The following is a 19,394-nucleotide window of genomic DNA, read 5'->3' on the forward strand; positions in this document are numbered from 1 at the left end:
AGCCTCCCAGTCTTGTTCATCACGTCTCAAGTTATAACACCAAGAATCTGACTTGCTGAGAATAATGATCATGGACAAACAACAGCAAATTGAATGAAAAAGGCTAAAATATTACAATAGGCCACAACAGAGTAATGCTCTTTAAATTGGATTTTGAAATTGTTCATCTTCATTGTTCATCTTCTTGATGACATAATTATGAAAAAAAAAAATGTGTGCAACAATCTAGAAAAACTGATCCTAGTCTCTCCAAACATTTATCCCCAGATTAAAAACAAATAAACAAACACTTCTGTTGTTTGTAGTGAGATAATCTGCTCTTTTCAGGATATGACCTCAAGTATTTGCCTTGATACACTGATAAATAAGTATTTTCTCCTACCCTGGTTCTACCACCCCCTATTTTTTTCTTTTACATTTTTAAACCTCTATTACTATGTTTTGTCCTGATATTTTCATCCAATTTGATGAGGCTTCCTTTGCTGTCTTGCTATTGATTTGTCATGTCATATTATGAAGACATAATTTTGCAATGCAAGTTCACAGTGATCACCTCTTAATTTTTGCCTGCACTCAGTCTTGTCACTTGATGACATTGAACTAAATCTAACAAAGATATTTTAGAGCTCTGAAGTCAGAAGGGACTTTGTCCAGTCCTCCAAAAGGAAAGCAGCTAAATCTTCCTAGCTATGGGTTATGCTGAGTTATATTGTTCCTTCAGAAATACAAGTGTTGTTTTAGGGTCAGAAAGGAGCCTGTCAGGCCAGAATGATTTTCAAAAACTGTTCAGCCATCCAGTTGTTACAGAAAAGAAAGAAAAAGAAATAAAGAGTAAAGATCCAGGAACTTTTAGATATACATGTCCCTTGAAGGCATCCTTGCCTAGTCTGTATCTCCAAACCTGTGATTCCTGACTACAGCCTCAGTGGGGAGTTTCTACATGAAGCCTCTCAGTTGTCATGTTCACCTGTGCTTTATCAATTTCTTTTACAAAGCCATGAGAAAATGGTGACTAATTTAACACTTTTGAAAATATTTTGTCCAGTAATACAAGTACCACAATACTTCTGCCTAATAAAGCACAAAGGAACTACACAATATATGAGAAGTGAAGGATAGTAAAGACGGGTAGAAGGATATTTTTAGTTGGTAAATTTTAGAGTTTTATGAACAAGTACATATTTACACCTCAGAACTAAAAGGAGAAGACTATAAAAATACTATAGTTGCTTTCATAAACTGAGTATAAACAACCTCACACAAAACATTCCTATATCACCTTACAAATAGTGCAATAAACACCAACAACATAAGGCAGTATAATATAATTTATCAGTGTCTTTTTAATCATACTTAAAATATGAAAATGTTATTCTCTTTCAATTTTCTTTCTATTCCCTTCTCAAAACATGACTCAAGGACAGTGCCTATCAATGTTCTTAATTTAAAGCATGATCTTACATCACAAACATAGTTCCAACACAGCTTGAATGGTGTTAGATTTCAAAAAACAGTGAAGACAATTCTGGGGGCTTAAGAAAAAAAAAATAAATAAATACCTACCAGAACAGGAGTATTTTCCTGAATTAGGGGGTTGTATTTATTTTTTTCACATTCATCTCACTCATCTTACTAAATGTTCATTGATATGGCTCTATGGTGACCTAGCAGAAAGGTCTCTGCTTGCATTAGCCTGCCAATATGTGCTGCTGGTCTTACCCTTCGAAGTATTTCCGGTACATTACTGAAAACTCAGCATGGTGCTTCACAAAACTACCATACAGCGTTCTTCACCCATAAATTATAACTACACAATTTCACTGCTAAATTTCCAGGTAAGGTGCCGTGTACTCATATATAGATAGAAAATTGAAAATCAGCACTACAGGAGAAGCTAATTGTAAAGACAGGTATTTTTCTATAGGGAAATGCAGAAAATGAAATGAAAAAAAAAAAAATCCAAATGGAAAAAAGATCAGGGACTGTATCAGGGACCAAAAATCAGCTAGACAAAACACCATTACCAGCTACTACTTACACAAAATATTTCCCCCTTACTTGTATGTAGCTTTCTCAGGTAAATGGAAAAAGCAGCAATTGTTAAACTTAATTTCCTTACCTCAGAAAAAGACAACAAATGAAGATAAATCATACTGTGAAAGATTAAATAAATCTTGGTAAAATTTTCCATCAGGAACTTTCAATTCATGAATTATCTTTTACAATACAAATTCAATGATGAATGGCTTGAAGAAAGTTAAGTGACAGGGATTTCTTCAAGGGAAGATTATTTTTTACCTGACTTATTCTTGCATTCAATATCATAGCCAGTGATAGGGCTGTTTCCATCAAATCCCATGGTCCATCTGAGGGCAATACTGCGCGCTCTCACCTCTCGGATTTCTATCTCAGGAGGGTCAGGGGGCTCTGAGTAAACACAAATGCTCAGTTTTAGCCAGAAGAAAGCCCACATCCATAACAAGATAACACTAATGGGCATAAGCCACTCACATGGCTTACTGGTGGTAAGCTTTCACGTCATTTTCTCCAGTCACTCATTAGTACCCTGAGCCAGTTAATCACCCACAGAAGAATACTCAACAGAGGAAGTAAAAGTCACTTTTCAGCTAAGAGTCACAGATATAACATTGAATACTAACTTCTGTTTAACCTTCTAATATGCTACATACAGTTACACTTCCTTAAAAGCACTCCAGATTGGACTATTAATTTTGGGAAAGATGTTTGCCTTGAACATGACATTTCAATTATACTTCTACAGTTTTAAATTGAAGGTGATGGTAGAAATATGAATGCTAAACTTGAAAGTGCTAAATTTGGTGAGGAAAGGGAGTAAGAATCTGAGCATGTTTAAAAGTCTTAACTACACTAAAGCCTCTTTCTACCTCTACAGAATTAAGAAAGTAAATAAATAGCATTTGTATCCAAACTAATGTCTTTTAAAATTGTAAAGGCAGTTCAATTGAGCTCTAGTGTTGCTGTGAACTTTTTCCCAAACTTCACCTGAATTTCTTGACAGGCTGCTTTAGGAGCTGGACTTGATGACCCTTGTGAATCCCTTCCGACTTGGGGTATTCTATGATTCTGTGATTCAATGATTAGGCATTCATTGAAATCTGTAGTTATGTGAACTAAAGAATGGGGAGAAAGAAATCTGAAAGTCCTAGAAATTTACTGTGTGCATGCTCAAAGGCATACAGGCACAGGAACAAGCATCACAGAAAAATAAGGAGTGGCCAGTGTCCAAGTCATGCCTCTGCTCTGCATCTCCAACACTGTCACCTCAACCATTCCAGAATTTGCTGCTGTCTGCCTGAGTGAGACCCTGTGGGAGGGGAACCCCAGCCTCAGGCAACGTAGATTCCTAGAGCTTTCATTGTACATACTGATTATAATTTATTTTGACTGATTAAACTTGAAATATTCTGTTTGTAGACACACATTGGGTTTAACTTTTTTTTTAGAAATAAAATCAGATTGTTTTTGCTTTATCTGTGTTTTAAGCACATTCATTCTTTAAAAACAAATTAAACCCTTTCTCCCTTCTCGCCAAAGTAAACCCCTTATATCCACTGTTCCTACTGAATATATTAGTTTTAAGTATCTTTAGTAGATTGTCAGCTAGTATATTTAAGAAAAAAAAAACTCTCCTTATTAATTTGTGCAGATCTAGAAAGACTCTGGAGCTTATCCTTTGTTTTGATTTAATTTGCAATGCTGGAAAATGAGAGACTGAGCTTTTTAATGCAGCTCCTCATTTCTTTGACAATGAGGAATACATTTAATTAGGAACCAGAGCCTCCCTCCCCCAGCAGATTTCTGAGCATGGCATACACTTACTGTACTACAATAGCTGTGTTTTTTTCCTTATGTTGTCCTCTTCCTACCTTGCACAGTGAGCTGAATTATTCCACGATCCTCCCCGTAAGAATTGATGGCATGGCAGGAAAAGAAGCCAGAATCTTCACGTACAGTTGGCAAAATCTATAGGTGGTTTGAAAAGAAGTGATTGATCGAACAGCATGCAGAGAAAATAAACCAACAGCTTTTCTGTATGGTGCAAGAAAAATTGTACAAACTGTTTTACTTGACAGTAGTAAACAGATATTGCATGTTATACACATACATACATACATACGCATAGTAAAGCATCCAAAATACTGAAACTTATCAGAACTAGCAACACCTGGGTTGAGGAAGCAGGCTATCAGCTCTACATGTGTAGTCAGGAGTTGGAGTACCACCTATTCCTGTAGCTTCTCATCAGGAGCCTTGTTCCCAGTCACTCATAAGTTTGCCAAGTATTTAACAGTTTGCTGAAATTTGCCATACAAAATGGTGCCTTCTGCTGCCTCCAAAATTTTCCAGATAGCTCTGAAAATAACTCAAGTCACTGAAGTCTGTGTGGAGGAAATAAAGGTTCAAATACTGCTGGCGAACCATGTAGTATTCTGCATGATGTCTCATAATAAAATTTGGGTGGTCTTTCCTTTCAATTTTCTATTTTATAACATAGACAATTATATATTTTCTTTACATACATGATCATAATGATATTTTTCTACAGGACCACTGCTTCATTCAAAGTACAAGAGGGAGAGGATTTTATAAATGAGCACATATTCCAAATGATATTTTCTTCTTATTGTTCAGTGTGCTCTTCACACTTTATTTACTGCACACAGTTCAAACTGTGCCCTGAAGACAGACGTATTCATTCTCTCATAGCATTTTCTGTGACATTCACCTATGCAATTCCCATTGCAGAAACATGAGTGAATTTATTTTCATAAACCCTGACATCATAAAGAGTATTACCACCATTTTGTATGGGGAATTAAGGAACCAGACATATGATAATGTTTGTGGCTGCTTGACAAGTTGCCACATGCTCTTCCATGGTAACTCCATGTGCTCTTTACTCCTTGGTGAAGCCAAGGTAATATGAGTGCAATTCTTATTCACCACTAGTTAAGATAAATGGATTTATTTCCCAATCACTACAAGGATATTGGAGAGTTACCATCTGAGATGTGGTAACTTGCCAATCTGTGTTAAATTGCACATGTGACTGAGCTTTAAGATAGAAGAACAAAAGTTTTCAGAGCCCAATTTGATACATCTAGGGCCTCCTTTCCCCCCCTCGGAGTCCTTAGCAATAAATAGCATTTCATGTGTTCATAACAGCTTCCTTTGAGTTAAGCTGCAGCTATGAGGGCTTAGTACTTCTGCAAATCAGACCCCAAGGGCTCAAGGCAAGTACCTAGAAAACAAAGAACACACAATTATTGGCCACCTGTGAAAAGTTTGGTTTCAATGATCAGCCTTGCATCACACAGTGTCTTTCATTACTTAACCCTAATTCAACTCCAGAGAAAATCCAAGTCATGCCTGACTGAGGCAGGGGTCCTGCAGAAAAAATAAAAGCTGAGTATACAACTAAGGATCACATCATCATGCACACACACAAAAGCACTCAATTAAAGGCTTCAAAGACAACCTTAATCCCAACGTTTTCTAGTTTGAGGGCATTATCTCTCAGAAGTCAAAAGTTTTGTATGTAACATAGGTATGGATGTAGAATGCCACTACTGTATACAACAGCTTCAGAAGGGAATTCTCCAAGCAGGTCTCCAGCCTTCAAAAAATAAACATTGTTGTGCATCCAGGCACTATATTTTTAAAGGCAATAAGATGAATGAGGGCAGAAAGGTCTAAATGTCTATTCTGTACTTGAATATTATTCAAAACACAAATGTACTAACATACACAAATTCACACATCCTTCCTCATAGAAATCAATGACAAAGTTCCCTCAATGAATGCAAAACCAAAATTTGCTGGATATCATCCAACACAATTTTTGGATAGTGAAGAAAGATATATCTTAAGAGTTACAACAGAATATAAGTAGAATCAGCTGAGGGTTGGAGAATTTTTTCCCTGAGCCCAATAAAAATATTTTTAGGAATGTGACTGAAAAATGGAAATGAATATTCTTGAATTAAAATATATGTTTTAAAGTATTTTATATTTCCTAAAGTACATGTAACAATATAAAGGAATGGACTGGAAACTTGCTTGTGCTGGAAAAGTTCAAACTTGAGTGGAAAAAGTTGTATAATGAGGCTAATATCATAACCCTATCCACTATAGGTTACACCAGAACAGCATGAGTTTCCTTTGCTTCCATGACCTTGGGATGGTCTTAAGTCCCCAAAACAAAGGTGCTGCTCATGTAAGCCTCTCAATCTAACCCATGTCAGCTACTTGGAATTTAGTGAAGCCTCACATACTGATTTATCAGTCAAGATGGCACAGTTGCCACATCACCAGAGAGCTGCCTGTCAGAGAAGCAGAAGTGAAGTTGAAGATTACGCCCTGTTGCCATGTGGCTTGGTGACTTCTGCTACTGTATATAAGTGCCAAAGACTACTGGCTGCAGTAGATGTAGACTACGTATCTACATGTGCTTTTTCCTTCTATTTCATTTTGAATCTGATGACTAACCTTCCTTTGTAAAATTGTCCATGTATGGCTCACAAGCCCCACGGAATAAAAGAAAGGCAGAAAAAAATGTTTTTTAAAGACTGTATTATTATATCAGAATAGCTTAATGACTGGTGAAGTTAAACCTGACACCCATCACATCTAATGGTCAGATATTCACTCAACACTTAGCAGCAGTGTACTAAAAATTGAGCCATGCTACCCCAGGAAGGACAGGACAAGGCATGAGCCATGTTGCTCCTGAGACAGCAAGGATGGAGGGGCTGCGAGTCAGCCTTGCTCTCTTGTTGCTTCTGTAGCATAAGGTGATGGAGATGGTGACTGATTTTTCTGGGAGATGGGACGTCGACATTTCCTCTACTTCCTCTTGGTAACAATAGTAGTCAGCCTAGCTCTCCAGGTCTGTGCCACAGATGGAGCAAGTGGTGGGGCTTTGGCCTTCTAGGAAGAAATAGCTGTGCATCCTTATCAAAATCAAAATAAAAATTAAACCAAGCAACAATCTCACACATGTTAATGAGTCATGGGTCACTTTATTTTCTTACCTGCAGAGTAGAGATCACTTCATCTCCAACTTCCTTGGTGGAAACAAGATAACGGGACATTTCAGGGTTAATGATTCTGTCCTCTTTCTCCCAGCGGACTATTATGGGTTTCTCTCCATGTGCTGTGCAGCTCATCTCCTTCTTTTGACCTTGTGTTGCCAGGGTGGTGTTTGGATAGGAAGTTATCATAGCTGGAACTAAAAACAGACAGAACAACAAAGACGGTTCTTCAGTGAGGTGACTACTCTGACCGGAGAGGTTGACCAACCATCCAGTCTGTGTCTCATTCAGTTTGTCCATATTTGAACAGATGGCCAAAAATGCATGAAAGGATTTTACTTTCAATTTTATGTGAGAAAATCTTAAAAGAGAAGATGAGCCTCAAAGGGAACTTAACAGAGAAGAGCAAAGGCTGGACAGTGTGTCTATAGAGACAGAAGATGCACATCCAAATGAAACCTGGCTTCATTTATTTTTCTGCCCATAGGACAATTTGTACCATAACTACAAGATGTACAACACATAAAAGTACTGTAAGTAATGCGCAGAAATTGGACCAATAAAGAACTGATAGAAATTTCTTATATCTTGTGGTGAACGTTTTACTATACATTCACCACAAATATGCACAAAGCTAACAGAAAGTACATTTACCTGTTTTATTTGCTGATAGATATATGTTCTATCCTTGTACATGACAGTAATGGCCTATCAAAATGAGAGCTCCATTAAGCCAGGAGATGTACAAAATGAAAAGAGCAGCTCTGCACCAAAGGGCTTACAGTACGTGTATGTGCTGAAGACAATTAAACTGTACTCAACTGCAGGTATAATTAATTAAATAAATAAACCTATCTTGAAAATTAACCTATACTGTTTTGTGTTTAATATATTTGAAAGCTGTTTGCAGAATTTGCAGAACAGTTGGGATAAAATCATCAACTTCATTAATTATTCAGGACTCTAAAATTTCTTAAAGTTGAAAAAAATATTTTCTTGCTCATAGAAATGGACATAAAATATAAGTATTTTTTACATTTTGGAATGATAACTCATTTTCTGAAACAGGATGGTCTATTTTATGTCCTTACTAGTCTGTCTTTTTCTTACCATATGATTTGTCCACTGACGAATAACATCTGGGCATTTGTGAGTACAAGAAATAAGTCTGTAAGTCTGTCTTATAGTTATGACAACTTACCTGCTTGGGAGAAGCTGAAGAGCCCTGGATAGTACACAGAACTGCTCTCCCCTGAAAGTATCAGGCCCCTCCTTTTAACACACATAAAGTGACAATAAAGAATCCTTTCACTAAGCTCTTATACTCCAGGGCTGACTCCTGCAGTAGTCCTATTCTCATTTTTATGCATGAACATTTGCCCCTTCTTATCAGTAAAATTTACTGATTCCATCCTAACTTCCCTGGGTCTCAATTGTAAGAAGATGACATTGGCAGTGAACCTAGTTTGAGGCCTTCCTAATTTTTTCTCCTGCATAGATTACATCTATTACTATTAGACAGAAAACAAACAAACAAACAAATAAATAAATAAATATATTTTAAATTCTTATTGAAATGAATTACTATAATTGCTGTTTTGAAGTGCTAATGTTTGATGGCATGACCTTTTCACATGTCAGAACTATTGATGCTTGGATATAACAATATGTCAGGCTACAGCCCTTTCTGTACAGAGGACTCCTGAACCATAATAAACCGATCTGAAAATTATCAAGGCCGTGGAGTATGGGTGAGAATTACAAATGGGATCTAATTACAGGAAGAATCCTTAGAAAGGTCTTGTGTAAGACATAAGGCTCTTTAAGGAGTGATATACATTAGTGACAATGTATGTCTTGCTTGACTATTTTGTTATTAGATTGCAATTAGTTTTTTCAAAGAGAAGCACTCAAAAAGAAGAAATGGTGAATAATCAAAATTGAAATGACTGATATCATCTTCTAGAGAACGGAAAAATCTTCAGTTTTACCTAGAGTCTTTCCAGGCACTGATACCCACAAGGAGGTTATTTTCAAAAGGTCACTTTTCAGTCCATCAGAGATTTGTGTCTGAACAAAGAAACTACAAGGCCTAAAGAGTTGTAGGCTTGTGGGCCCCATATGCACAAGTATGTGCACTTGAATATATCTGCCCTTTTCCACAACACTTAAAATAGACCAATATATCCCTTTATGCAGTAAGAGAACCAATTCATATGAGTGGCAGGTTATTAAAGAGTTCACATTGCCATCATTAGTTTGTGTCACCCCCTTTCTTTCTTCCATAATTTCCAAGACTCCTACACATCCCTTCCTTCTTCATTTGAAGCATTTCTGCACATCTTCCTCATTTCCCCTCAGTGAAACACATTCACTCCATTCCCCTTCACCTCCTTCTGTCTTCCTACTGCAACCTCCTCACGTTCTCACATGCTCCCTAACCTCTACAGCAACAATTTCTTTCTCCAGTCTCACTTTACTTCCCTAATGAAATAATTCCAACCTCCCCATTTCCATAATTATTTTCTCTACAACTGCAATCTTCTTTCCCATCAGTATCTCCTACTTATCTCCTATTCCAAATATCCTGCTGTTCTCCCATGATGGAGGGAGCATGTGTTTAGCCCACCCTGGAGCTGAGGGGTGGCATGTGCCTCCCCACAAGGTACCTGAGCACTCAGGGTGTCCATTCATCTGGGCAAGAGGGCTCAGAATTTGGAGCAGGTGAGACTTGCACTGGCAGGTCTACCTTCTTCCTGCTTCTCAGACACTACGCCCCTACAGAAAACGAGAAGATTGGATCCAAATTTTAATCCTATGGACATCGATGAATCTGTCTCAGAGACTGCTGTTCCACATTCAGCTCTCCTAAACAAGTGTCTATCAAAAGTCCCCTGATGGGTAGTAGTACCAAAGCAAACACTGTGACCATCTTGCTTCTTTAAAAAAAAAAAAAAAAAAAAAAAAAAAAACAGAGGATGAAGCTTTTTTTTTTTTTTTTCCAACAAACTTTCTTAGTAAGAACGGCATAAAAACATGTAAAAAAAGATGACTTTATTCTTCAGATACTGCTTTATCCATAATTATCCTTCCCTTCCTCTCACATAATCTTCCACACTGATTCTTTATTGCCATAGCAATGCCTCACAGCTAAATATTTCCCCTTCCTCCAAAGCTGATTTTTTACTTTTCACATTTATCTCCAATGCTCCTAAACCATAAGCTCTTCTTTTTATCTTCCTTGTTGTCAAAAGATTTCTGGTAACAAAGCCATGTTGCCAAAGATATTTTAGGCAATGTATATCTTTGTCCTCAAACTATCTTTAATCAGATTATTGATGCAAATAACTGAGTTGAATATGCTCCTTCTTTTCTTGAAAAAAAAATTCTAAAAAAAATGTAAAAAATCAAACTGAGTCTATATATATATATGTGATATTGTCCTAGGATGCCTTAGTTAAGCATTGGAACCCAGGAAGATGGTGGAGTCACCGTCCCTGGGGGTGTTTAAGTTGGTGCTTAGAGACATGGTTTAGTGGGTGATATTGGTGGTAGGGGAATGGTTGGGCCAGATGATCTTGGTCTTTTCCAAACTTAATAATTCTATGATTCTATGATTCTATACATCTAAGCGGATGCATTTGGAAGTATATCGAGATGATTCAGATGTCATAATGTGTGCAGATCCTTTTGAAGGTAACATTACTTGGTGTATGCAAGGAATGCATAGTGTCATATCCCAGGATTTTGGAATAAGTTTCCCTGTGGGACAAATTAATCCAAGTCTATTTCCTCTGGGGTTCTCCCCATCATTCTCTGAAGCATGCCGTATGGCACAGAACAATTTTAAAGCTGGTCTATTGGGCCAAATAGAAGCTATAGTTTATAGATTATGGTGATTTCAATTTCAATGCCAGTGGCATTAATCTAGGAGATTTCTCTGTTTAATGTTGGGCTTCCATTTGGAAAGCTGATTTGTTTACTCATTTTTCCAGGTCAATTCATTATGTTACTCTTCTTCATGCCAGTCCTGTAGGGAATAACCTCATTGCTTTATACTATTAACAACTTCATCATTAAAAATTGAAAGGCATAAATCAGCAGTAGAAATTAGTCTTAATAATCATGGAACTGGTCCAGATGAAATAAGAAATTTTTGTTCAATTCTTAAAGAAAATAAAATTTGGACCTTTCCCGAGATTCAGTAAAAATTACTTAATCTGACTTTCTATTCTCTGCTACTGCTTAATGTTCCATCAGAAACTGAAAGCAAATAAAAATGAAAACATTTATCTATATTTATAAGACTTCTAATTTTTAATTAAACACTAAGTATCATGGTGGAACCCTAAATGATTCTAAGACTGACTGAAGTTCTCAATACATTTAGGAACTAAACTAAACTAAACTAAACTATCTATAGACTTCAAATGGTAATTTTTTGAGCAACTTGGTGGTGGTGAGGAGAGGAGTACAACACAGTCACCAACAAAATCAATGGGAGATGTCATATGACACTGTACAATGTGTTTGAGCTGTTTTAAAAGTTAGAGTGTTGCTCATATCCAAACATTAATGAAGATTAAAATTTCTCTTGAGAAAGAGAATAGAGAAGATGCAGCAGAGAAAAAAAATCTCATGACTTATGTCATGTACATAACTGAATGTAGTGAGAATTTGAGTGTGCTTGATAACAGACATGTCCTGGCTTCTGTCAATGATGAAACTCCTGGCACGTCTCACCATGTCTCCACATTTGATCTTAAGATCTCTTCCCAGACAGTGGAAATACCAAGTAACTTGATTTCTTTACTGGAGCATGCTTGAACAGGCCAGTTTGGAGTCTGCCTGCACCTATCCATGTAGCAGCTGTGCCCACAGCTCCATAAAGAAGGAAATATTTTCACAGTGGTGTTCATCTAACCAAATAAACTGTGCCCTCAAAACCCTTTTCTTTACACTGATCCTTCAAAAACCTGCAACACCTTGCTCAGTTGCAGAGAAATGCACACCAACACTCTAACGAGTATGGTGATGAACCACATCTGGTTTTCTTGTACAATTTTGAGAACAAAGGACCATGGCCCTGTGATGTGCTTTAACAACCCTAGGTAAAAATAACATCAAAAATGAGAATAGGGACTTGGGTAAGGGAAAACTGCACTAAAGTTGAATTATATTGAAAAAAAATAATAATAATTTAAATTCTAATTTAACATTTAGGCCAAATTTAGCATATCTTCTCATGTTGGTCTACCACAGTGAGAATGTTTTTCTCTTCATGACAGATGATATTTTCCATCACACACAATAAACTCTGTCTTTCTCAATCCGCTTTTGCTCAGGCAAAGAAAGCTCATGCAAGTAAATGACTTTTAAGGGGGACAAACTATCACAGTGTAATTACTTGATTTCTACTTATTACCGTATTTTCAAATTTAGTAGACTTCTACAACTCAATTAGTGAGTTACTGAAATTCTTCTCTTAACTTCAGCTTTCCCTTTCTGTTGTGACATTCTTGCTTATTTAAGCAGCTTTTCTCCAGAATTCAAATGGTGCAATGAGACTAGCAGTGAATTTTAAATCGATGGGGCTCCTCAATGGGACTTGGAAAAACTATGACCTCTGTAGAAGGTGAAAATATTGTTCTTAACCCTCATCCTCAAGAGATATGTAAGACTAGAAATCAAAGAATACTGCATGCCTCAAAAGGTGAAAAAAGTATGTTAATACAAAAGTAAACATCCTGTTTTTATGAATAGAAATTATTTTCACAGAAATAATGGATGTATGATTATTTCCTCCCGTTTTTCTTTAACTTCTGTTTTCTTTAATAGAATAATGAAAATAAGCAAAGTGAATAATTAAAATTATTTTCTATAAATATTCTGTAAATTTAAAAATGAACTTCATGTTTGTGATCCAGTTGTGCTTTTTATTGTGAACCTTCTCAGAGACATATTCTTTTAGGATAAATATTTTAAAAATTCAATCTCAAATATTTAAATATTTCATGAAAGTGAATTCTGAATGCATATTTTATTATATTGCTTTGAATTGGTAATGATTTTTTTTTGGTGTAAGCAATGCAACTCTCAAATAGAAACATTACTGAGATAAGTCACCTAGTCACTAACTAATCAATATGGTATAAATTCCAAATTGAAAAAGCAAATCCTTTGAAATTAATTACTGCTGAGGTTTCAAACTAGGGGAAATGATTTCAAATGCATAAGCCTGAGAATTTTGAGGAGAGAAGCAAAAACTTGATGAATGTCAGGCTAAATTACCTATTCAGTGTTAGTTTCAGTAATCTGAAGTGTATACAAAATAAATCCAGACGAGTGTATTCCTGTTATTTTTGTTAATAAAGCAAAACAAATCATATAACCTTCTACTCCCAACCTGCCCTAAAAGGAGGACTACTGAATTTCCATTAGTAATTGTTACATAAACAGATTTCTGGAGAATAAGCAAGAGATTCATTAGTAGTTCTATTAGCATAACAATTTTCTGAGAGAACTGTATGAAACACAGTACTGTCATGGAAAAAGATACTGTTCACAGCAGAAATTGCATCTTCATATTTAGCCAAGAGCTACATCCATGAGAATGATGACGTATAAATAATAGAGGGAAAGTAAACACAGACGTAATCAGCCCATGTCCCAGCTACCTAAGCTTGCATTACAAATCCTGTATCAAAACATCAGTGATATGTAAAAACTTCATTATTAGGACATTATAATATATCTGCAAGGCAATCTTTGAAAAAATAAATCTAAAGACATATATCACAAGGTAGGAATGAATAAGGATTCTGTTCACTCTAAGATATGATATCAGCTAGGTATTCCGCTGATATAAATTAAGTTACTTTGATTATAAGTATTATTCAAACATGTGTTTCCAAGCTAGAACAGACCTTGTTTGATGCTAAGCTTTAATAAGAATGACAATGATGTCTTGAGAACTTGGCAGTTTCACTAGTGCCTCATGATCTGATTGAATATGTCAGGGTAAAGGCTGCGAACATTTAGGGTTCATATTTTATTCACTCAGAAGCAGTTTCAGGTCACATTATAGGAAAAGAAGTTGATTTATTTTGCATGACAACTATGAATTTTAACCAAAAGACACATTAATAAAATAAAAAAGGTCTTTTCTCTCAAATCGCAGAGGTAATTTTTCCCTTTTCCTGAGGTCTTTTCTTGCATTAGCTTTATGTTTGCATAGTGCAAACTGCTGTCTTCAGATGATACACACGAGACCAGCAGCTTCTTATATTTCTTGGTCTTTCCTTTGACTTTGACATGGTACCGAAATGAATGACTTTCTTTTGCATTGTCATGCAGCTTCAATTCCCATTTTGTCTAACTGCACTTCCTAATAACCAAGAGAAAGAAAATGGGAAATGATAAGCTGACAGCTTTGTTCCCTGCAGTCAGTTATAGTAAAAGCCTGTGGAAATTTATGACAAATTATGGTAACCCACATGAGGCACTGGAAAATCAGTATTCTCAGAACTTGTCTAATTGTCAAGAAAAATAAGTGATCAGAGATCTGTTAAAATATAAATACATTAACATACATTTTATTGTGATTTATGAAAATTTAGAACATCTTCTTTCACAAGAAATTAATGGATGGTGTTATTCTTATCATCACTATTGTTGAAAAGTATGGATGCTTAAAAATTTGTATTAGAAACATGTATCCATTAAGTATAAATTTCTTTGGGGTCACTTTCTATTCCAGATCAATTGCCATCTTTCTTCGCCCTGTATAAAAGTCAGTTTGCAATGAGCAGGACTGTTAAAATAATTAAAACCAGTAGTATATAATTTTACATATCTTGTCCTATGCTTTGATCTTAAATTGAATTTAATCCGCCATCAAGACAGCATCAAGTTTTAATGCTATATTAGATGTTTAATGCTATCATAATTGTAAAATAGTGCTCTAATTTTTTGAGACTTACTGAACACAAATCAGTAAAAGCACAGACTGCAGAATCACATGGTAGGGCACTCATTTTCTTAGAACTTCTTATTCTTTAATCTTTCTATATGTACTTTTTAATTAAAAAAAAATAAATACACTTGTGTCTTTTGATTTTGTTTTTGTTATTGTTTTTTCATTAAAAACACTCAAACAGTTTACAATTCTGGTGGTGATGGTGGCTTTAAAAAAAAAAGGGGGGGGGGGGGCCAGAAAATCATTGGAAAACATGAACTCTGATCAGGCTGTATTTTATGACCTGACTATTCCCATGGGTTTTTTAGATTTTGGAGGCTGTAAAGTGACATGTGTAAATGTCCCTCACAGAGGAAGAGAAGCAAGCGCTAACTGAGGTATTGACAGGTTTAGATGAAGCAGAAACACAGTAAGAAACTGGCTACAACAAAAATGAGCATTGGTGAGTAGTGCATTCTGGGACATTAATGGTTTTCATTCACTGTTCAATCATGCAAGTATACTTTTAAGCACAGTGACTTGGGTCTATAACAGCACAGTTATGAGCTAAAAACCATGAAATACTATCTGCTGATGTATAAGAAAGAGTTCTGGTAGAACTAGTCTTGCCTAACCTTTCAGATGAATTATATTTTTTTGTCTGGATAGCTGCAAATAGCTCAGTAGCATCTGATACTCTGATGATGGGGACAAAACTCAAACATATTAAAATCAGCAAGGTACAACTCTATATTAATGTAGGCATTTGCTATATAAATAAATTAACATACAGAATATAAATAAATATACATATGTATTCTGTATATTAATGCTAACAAAGGTGTTATGACATTGCATATATACAGAAAAGTATTCACACACATGTGGAAGTAGAGTATGTTCATAGAACCAGGCATTCATGTCAACCTGATTTCAGGTGGCTACTTAGGATGTCAACAAATGCTGCTATCTCAGGAAAGATAGGAAAGGAGGTTCAACTGGGGAGAATAAGAAACTGATAAAAAGCTCTGAAGACATTTATTTTAATTTACATCAATCTGGTTTCTCCAATAAAAATTCTAACATTTGGTCCTGTCACAGAGACTGTCTGGCAATGGTTTGTCTATGGAATAGTGGCTCTACTTGTTGCTGAAAAACAACAATCTTGATTCCTAATCTACTCTACCTTTTGTTTTACAAGATTAGGTCTGTTTTCTACTTTGGCTGCTCAGCATGCCAGATTTATTTATTTATTTATTTATTTATTTATTTATTTACAAGGAAAAATAGATCTCTTCAGCTGATCAGTAAAAGGAGACAATTTTTAGAAGAAACGGGAACCATCTTAAAAGCCACATGGTGTAAGAAAAGCTAATAGACTACTTGTGTGTTTAACAACATTTTTTAAAGTATGTGTTATGGAAGAAGAGAATTGCTAGTATTGAAAAACTAAGACGGCTTAGAGAAATACAATATTTATAAAGTAAATATGTTCAGTACATTTCTGCAAGTTACATGTACCCATAAATAAGCAGCAGTTTTAACAGCAGAAAATCAGAAATGAAAAATCTCATTTGTTATGATTAACTCTAAAATTAGAACCCAACTTGGGAAATTTTTGTGCTTTTTACATTTATTACTAATATGTCTTTGCAATGTTTTGTCTACTCTAAAGGCTAGGTCTTTCCACTGAGGATTTTGAGACTATTACACTGAACAATTATTAAAGCTCCCAGACAAAAGCAGCAGCTGACAATTTGGCTTCAGTAACCAAATGCCTAAGGCCAGAGGAAATAGGCCTTAATTTGAACCAGGGCTATAGTTATTTGGGCTTATTTAGAGGAACCAATAGGCTCATCCAGCTGTGAACCAGAAAACAGGTGCAAACTAGTTTTAAAGCCAAATTTTACACTGCTGTTCCAAGTATTCACAGTGTCCAGCAACATGACTAGGGTACTCCTATATAACTGGGGTCAAGGCGTGTGTATGTTTCTGCTTACATGCATGTGCATGCATGTGTGACTGAGACAGGAGAAAAATGTTTTTCATGCAGTCACATAAGGACAGTTATTTTGATTACCTGGAAAAGAAGATAAAGCAACCCTGTTTACATCTTTCACTTGACCTTCAGCTGTCCTGAGCATTTCTCTTTTCAATACTCTCATTAAATATATATATATATATATATATATATATCTGGAGATGGTGTTCACCCTTTGGCCAAGGAAAGACATCATAAATACCAGTGTTTCAGGCAGGAGTACATTATAGCCATCTATCTCACGAGCAAAGCATGTTGCATGGGGGCTGCAGGTCATTTTCCTCTACAATACCTTCCTGCAGCACAAATTTTGCAAGGAGTTCAAGAGACTTGGCTAATTTTTTCCTTTAAATTGTCTTTCAAGTGAATAGGAATTCACACTCCCTCTTGTACATACAGAATGAACAGTCAAAAAGAGAAGCCAAAATGGCAGTGGTAATAATTCAGCTACTGGCAAAGGAAGAAAGAAGTCATGCTGTTAAACATAGTTTCACATTTTGAATACAACAGACATTGAATATAATCAATGAAGCAGCTAGTTACAGGGTCAACATAAAAACATTTTCTCTCCCTCTCTCTCTAGAAATATATAACTTTTTTTTTCTGTCCACAAACATGTTTGAGCATATACACAGAAATTAAGTAATATTTTTTACCAAGTCGTAACTATCATTTCCCTATGACATGGAAATATTCTGTTTATTTTATTCATAAAAAAATGCAACAGTCATCAGCTGCAGTGCAAGATTCCCTTCTTGTTAAACTGTCTCTGTATGAAACTGGATTCGGAACACCAAGCACTTGTTCAATAGTAATGCCACTTCAGTGACCATGAATACAGACAGCTTTCAAATACTAAGAAGCACAAGGCACTGATTTCCATTTGCAGCTTCAGCTGTTGAATAGTTCCAAGGCTATTCAACTCCTTGCATGACCTAACTGATCAGACACATGACCAATGGCTTAACCACTTAGATAAACCTTTTTTCTTTTTTATTTGTGCAAATCCTATAGTAAGCAATAGATAGAGTTATTTATCTTATAAAGACTGTGACATAAGCACATAAATGGTAAAATTTGTTTTATAACTCCGTACTGCTTCTTCACCTACTCCAGAATCTTTCGCCAAATGAGACCTCCTAGTTAGTGGTGATACAAAATTGTGAAATCAGGAGGAATAAAAATGTATATTTCAGTTCTGAATTTGTCCCAAAATCAGATGAATATGCTTACAAAAAATCTTCAAATGCATTTCTTTGAAAATTTGTGAAAATTCTCAATATATTTATAGATATATATATTTCCCCAGCCAAACAATACTAGTACAATAGCTCAAATTCCTAAAATCTAAAGCTAAAGTCACTCTAAGGCACATGGATTCCCTGACGGTCAGCTAGGAATACATCATTGACTCATTCATAGAATCATAGAATATCAAAGTTGGAAGGGACTCACAAGGATTATCAAGTCCAACTCCTGGGTCCCCAAAGGATCACCCAAAAAATCAGACAAAGTGTCTGAGAGCACTGTCCAAAGTCTTTCTGAACTCTGGCAGGAGTGGTGCTGTGACTACTTCCCTTGGGAACCTGTTCCAGTGCTTTACCACACTCTCGGTGAAGAACCTTTCCGTGATATCCATTCATTCCATGAGGAACTAAAACAATAGTTTTGTCAAGTAAAATATAAATAAAATTTCTCTTTTGTACCATGAAGTAAAGTTTTCACTAATTTCTAGTCAGCTTCTGCTTTCCCCATGGATGAATGCTTCTAGCCTTCTTGCTAAGAACAGACTGCCTGATTGATGGGTAGGACACAATCTCACATTGTATAGCCATACTGCTACTCCTCTGCAAATAACTTTTCAAACCCAGCTTTTTTTTCTCTCTCTCCTTTTTTTTTTTTTTTTTTTTTTTTTCCATTAACTGCTTGTAAAATAAAGAAAAGAAAAAAAAAATCTGAAATTGCACATTTCTGCTCTCTGTTAGTTGATAGACAATCTGGCTGTTATTTGAAATTTGACAGAAAATCCCTTATTAAAGAGTTATACCTTTGTCCTATAGTATTTCATCAAGATTTCAGAATTGAGAGATGTCAAAAAATAACATCTCTTTTTCACTTGCTTTACTAGTAAGAGAAATTAAAATAATAACAATATCAGAATGATGCCAAACTATTAACTAAATATGAATGTTCTAAAAATGCAGGTGCTGTCACTGTCAAAGCAGCTGCAACTACAGCTTTCAATTGAGACAAAAGCATAGATTCTGGTATCATATTTCCTTTACCTACACAAGGAAAAGGTTATTGAAAGCAGAGTGCT

General features: G+C 35.7%; 1 protein-coding gene across 5 annotated transcripts in view; it reads right to left on the bottom strand.

Annotated features, from left to right (window-relative positions):
• Positions 1–19,394, bottom strand: part of DSCAM (DS cell adhesion molecule) — a 478,055-nt gene that overhangs the window by 104,333 nt on the left and 354,328 nt on the right. For all 5 annotated transcript variants that reach the window (XM_035315830.1, XM_035315828.1, XM_035315829.1 and 2 more), the window contains exons 12-14: positions 7,077–7,273; positions 3,909–4,005; positions 2,299–2,427 (exon numbers count right to left, since the gene is read on the bottom strand). In XM_035315830.1, the coding sequence (XP_035171721.1) occupies positions 2,299–2,427; positions 3,909–4,005; positions 7,077–7,273 (423 nt within the window). The remainder of the gene's footprint in view (positions 1–2,298; positions 2,428–3,908; positions 4,006–7,076; positions 7,274–19,394) is intronic.

This window comes from Oxyura jamaicensis, chromosome 1 (assembly GCF_011077185.1).
Source record: "Oxyura jamaicensis isolate SHBP4307 breed ruddy duck chromosome 1, BPBGC_Ojam_1.0, whole genome shotgun sequence".
NCBI lineage: Eukaryota > Metazoa > Chordata > Aves > Anseriformes > Anatidae > Oxyura > Oxyura jamaicensis.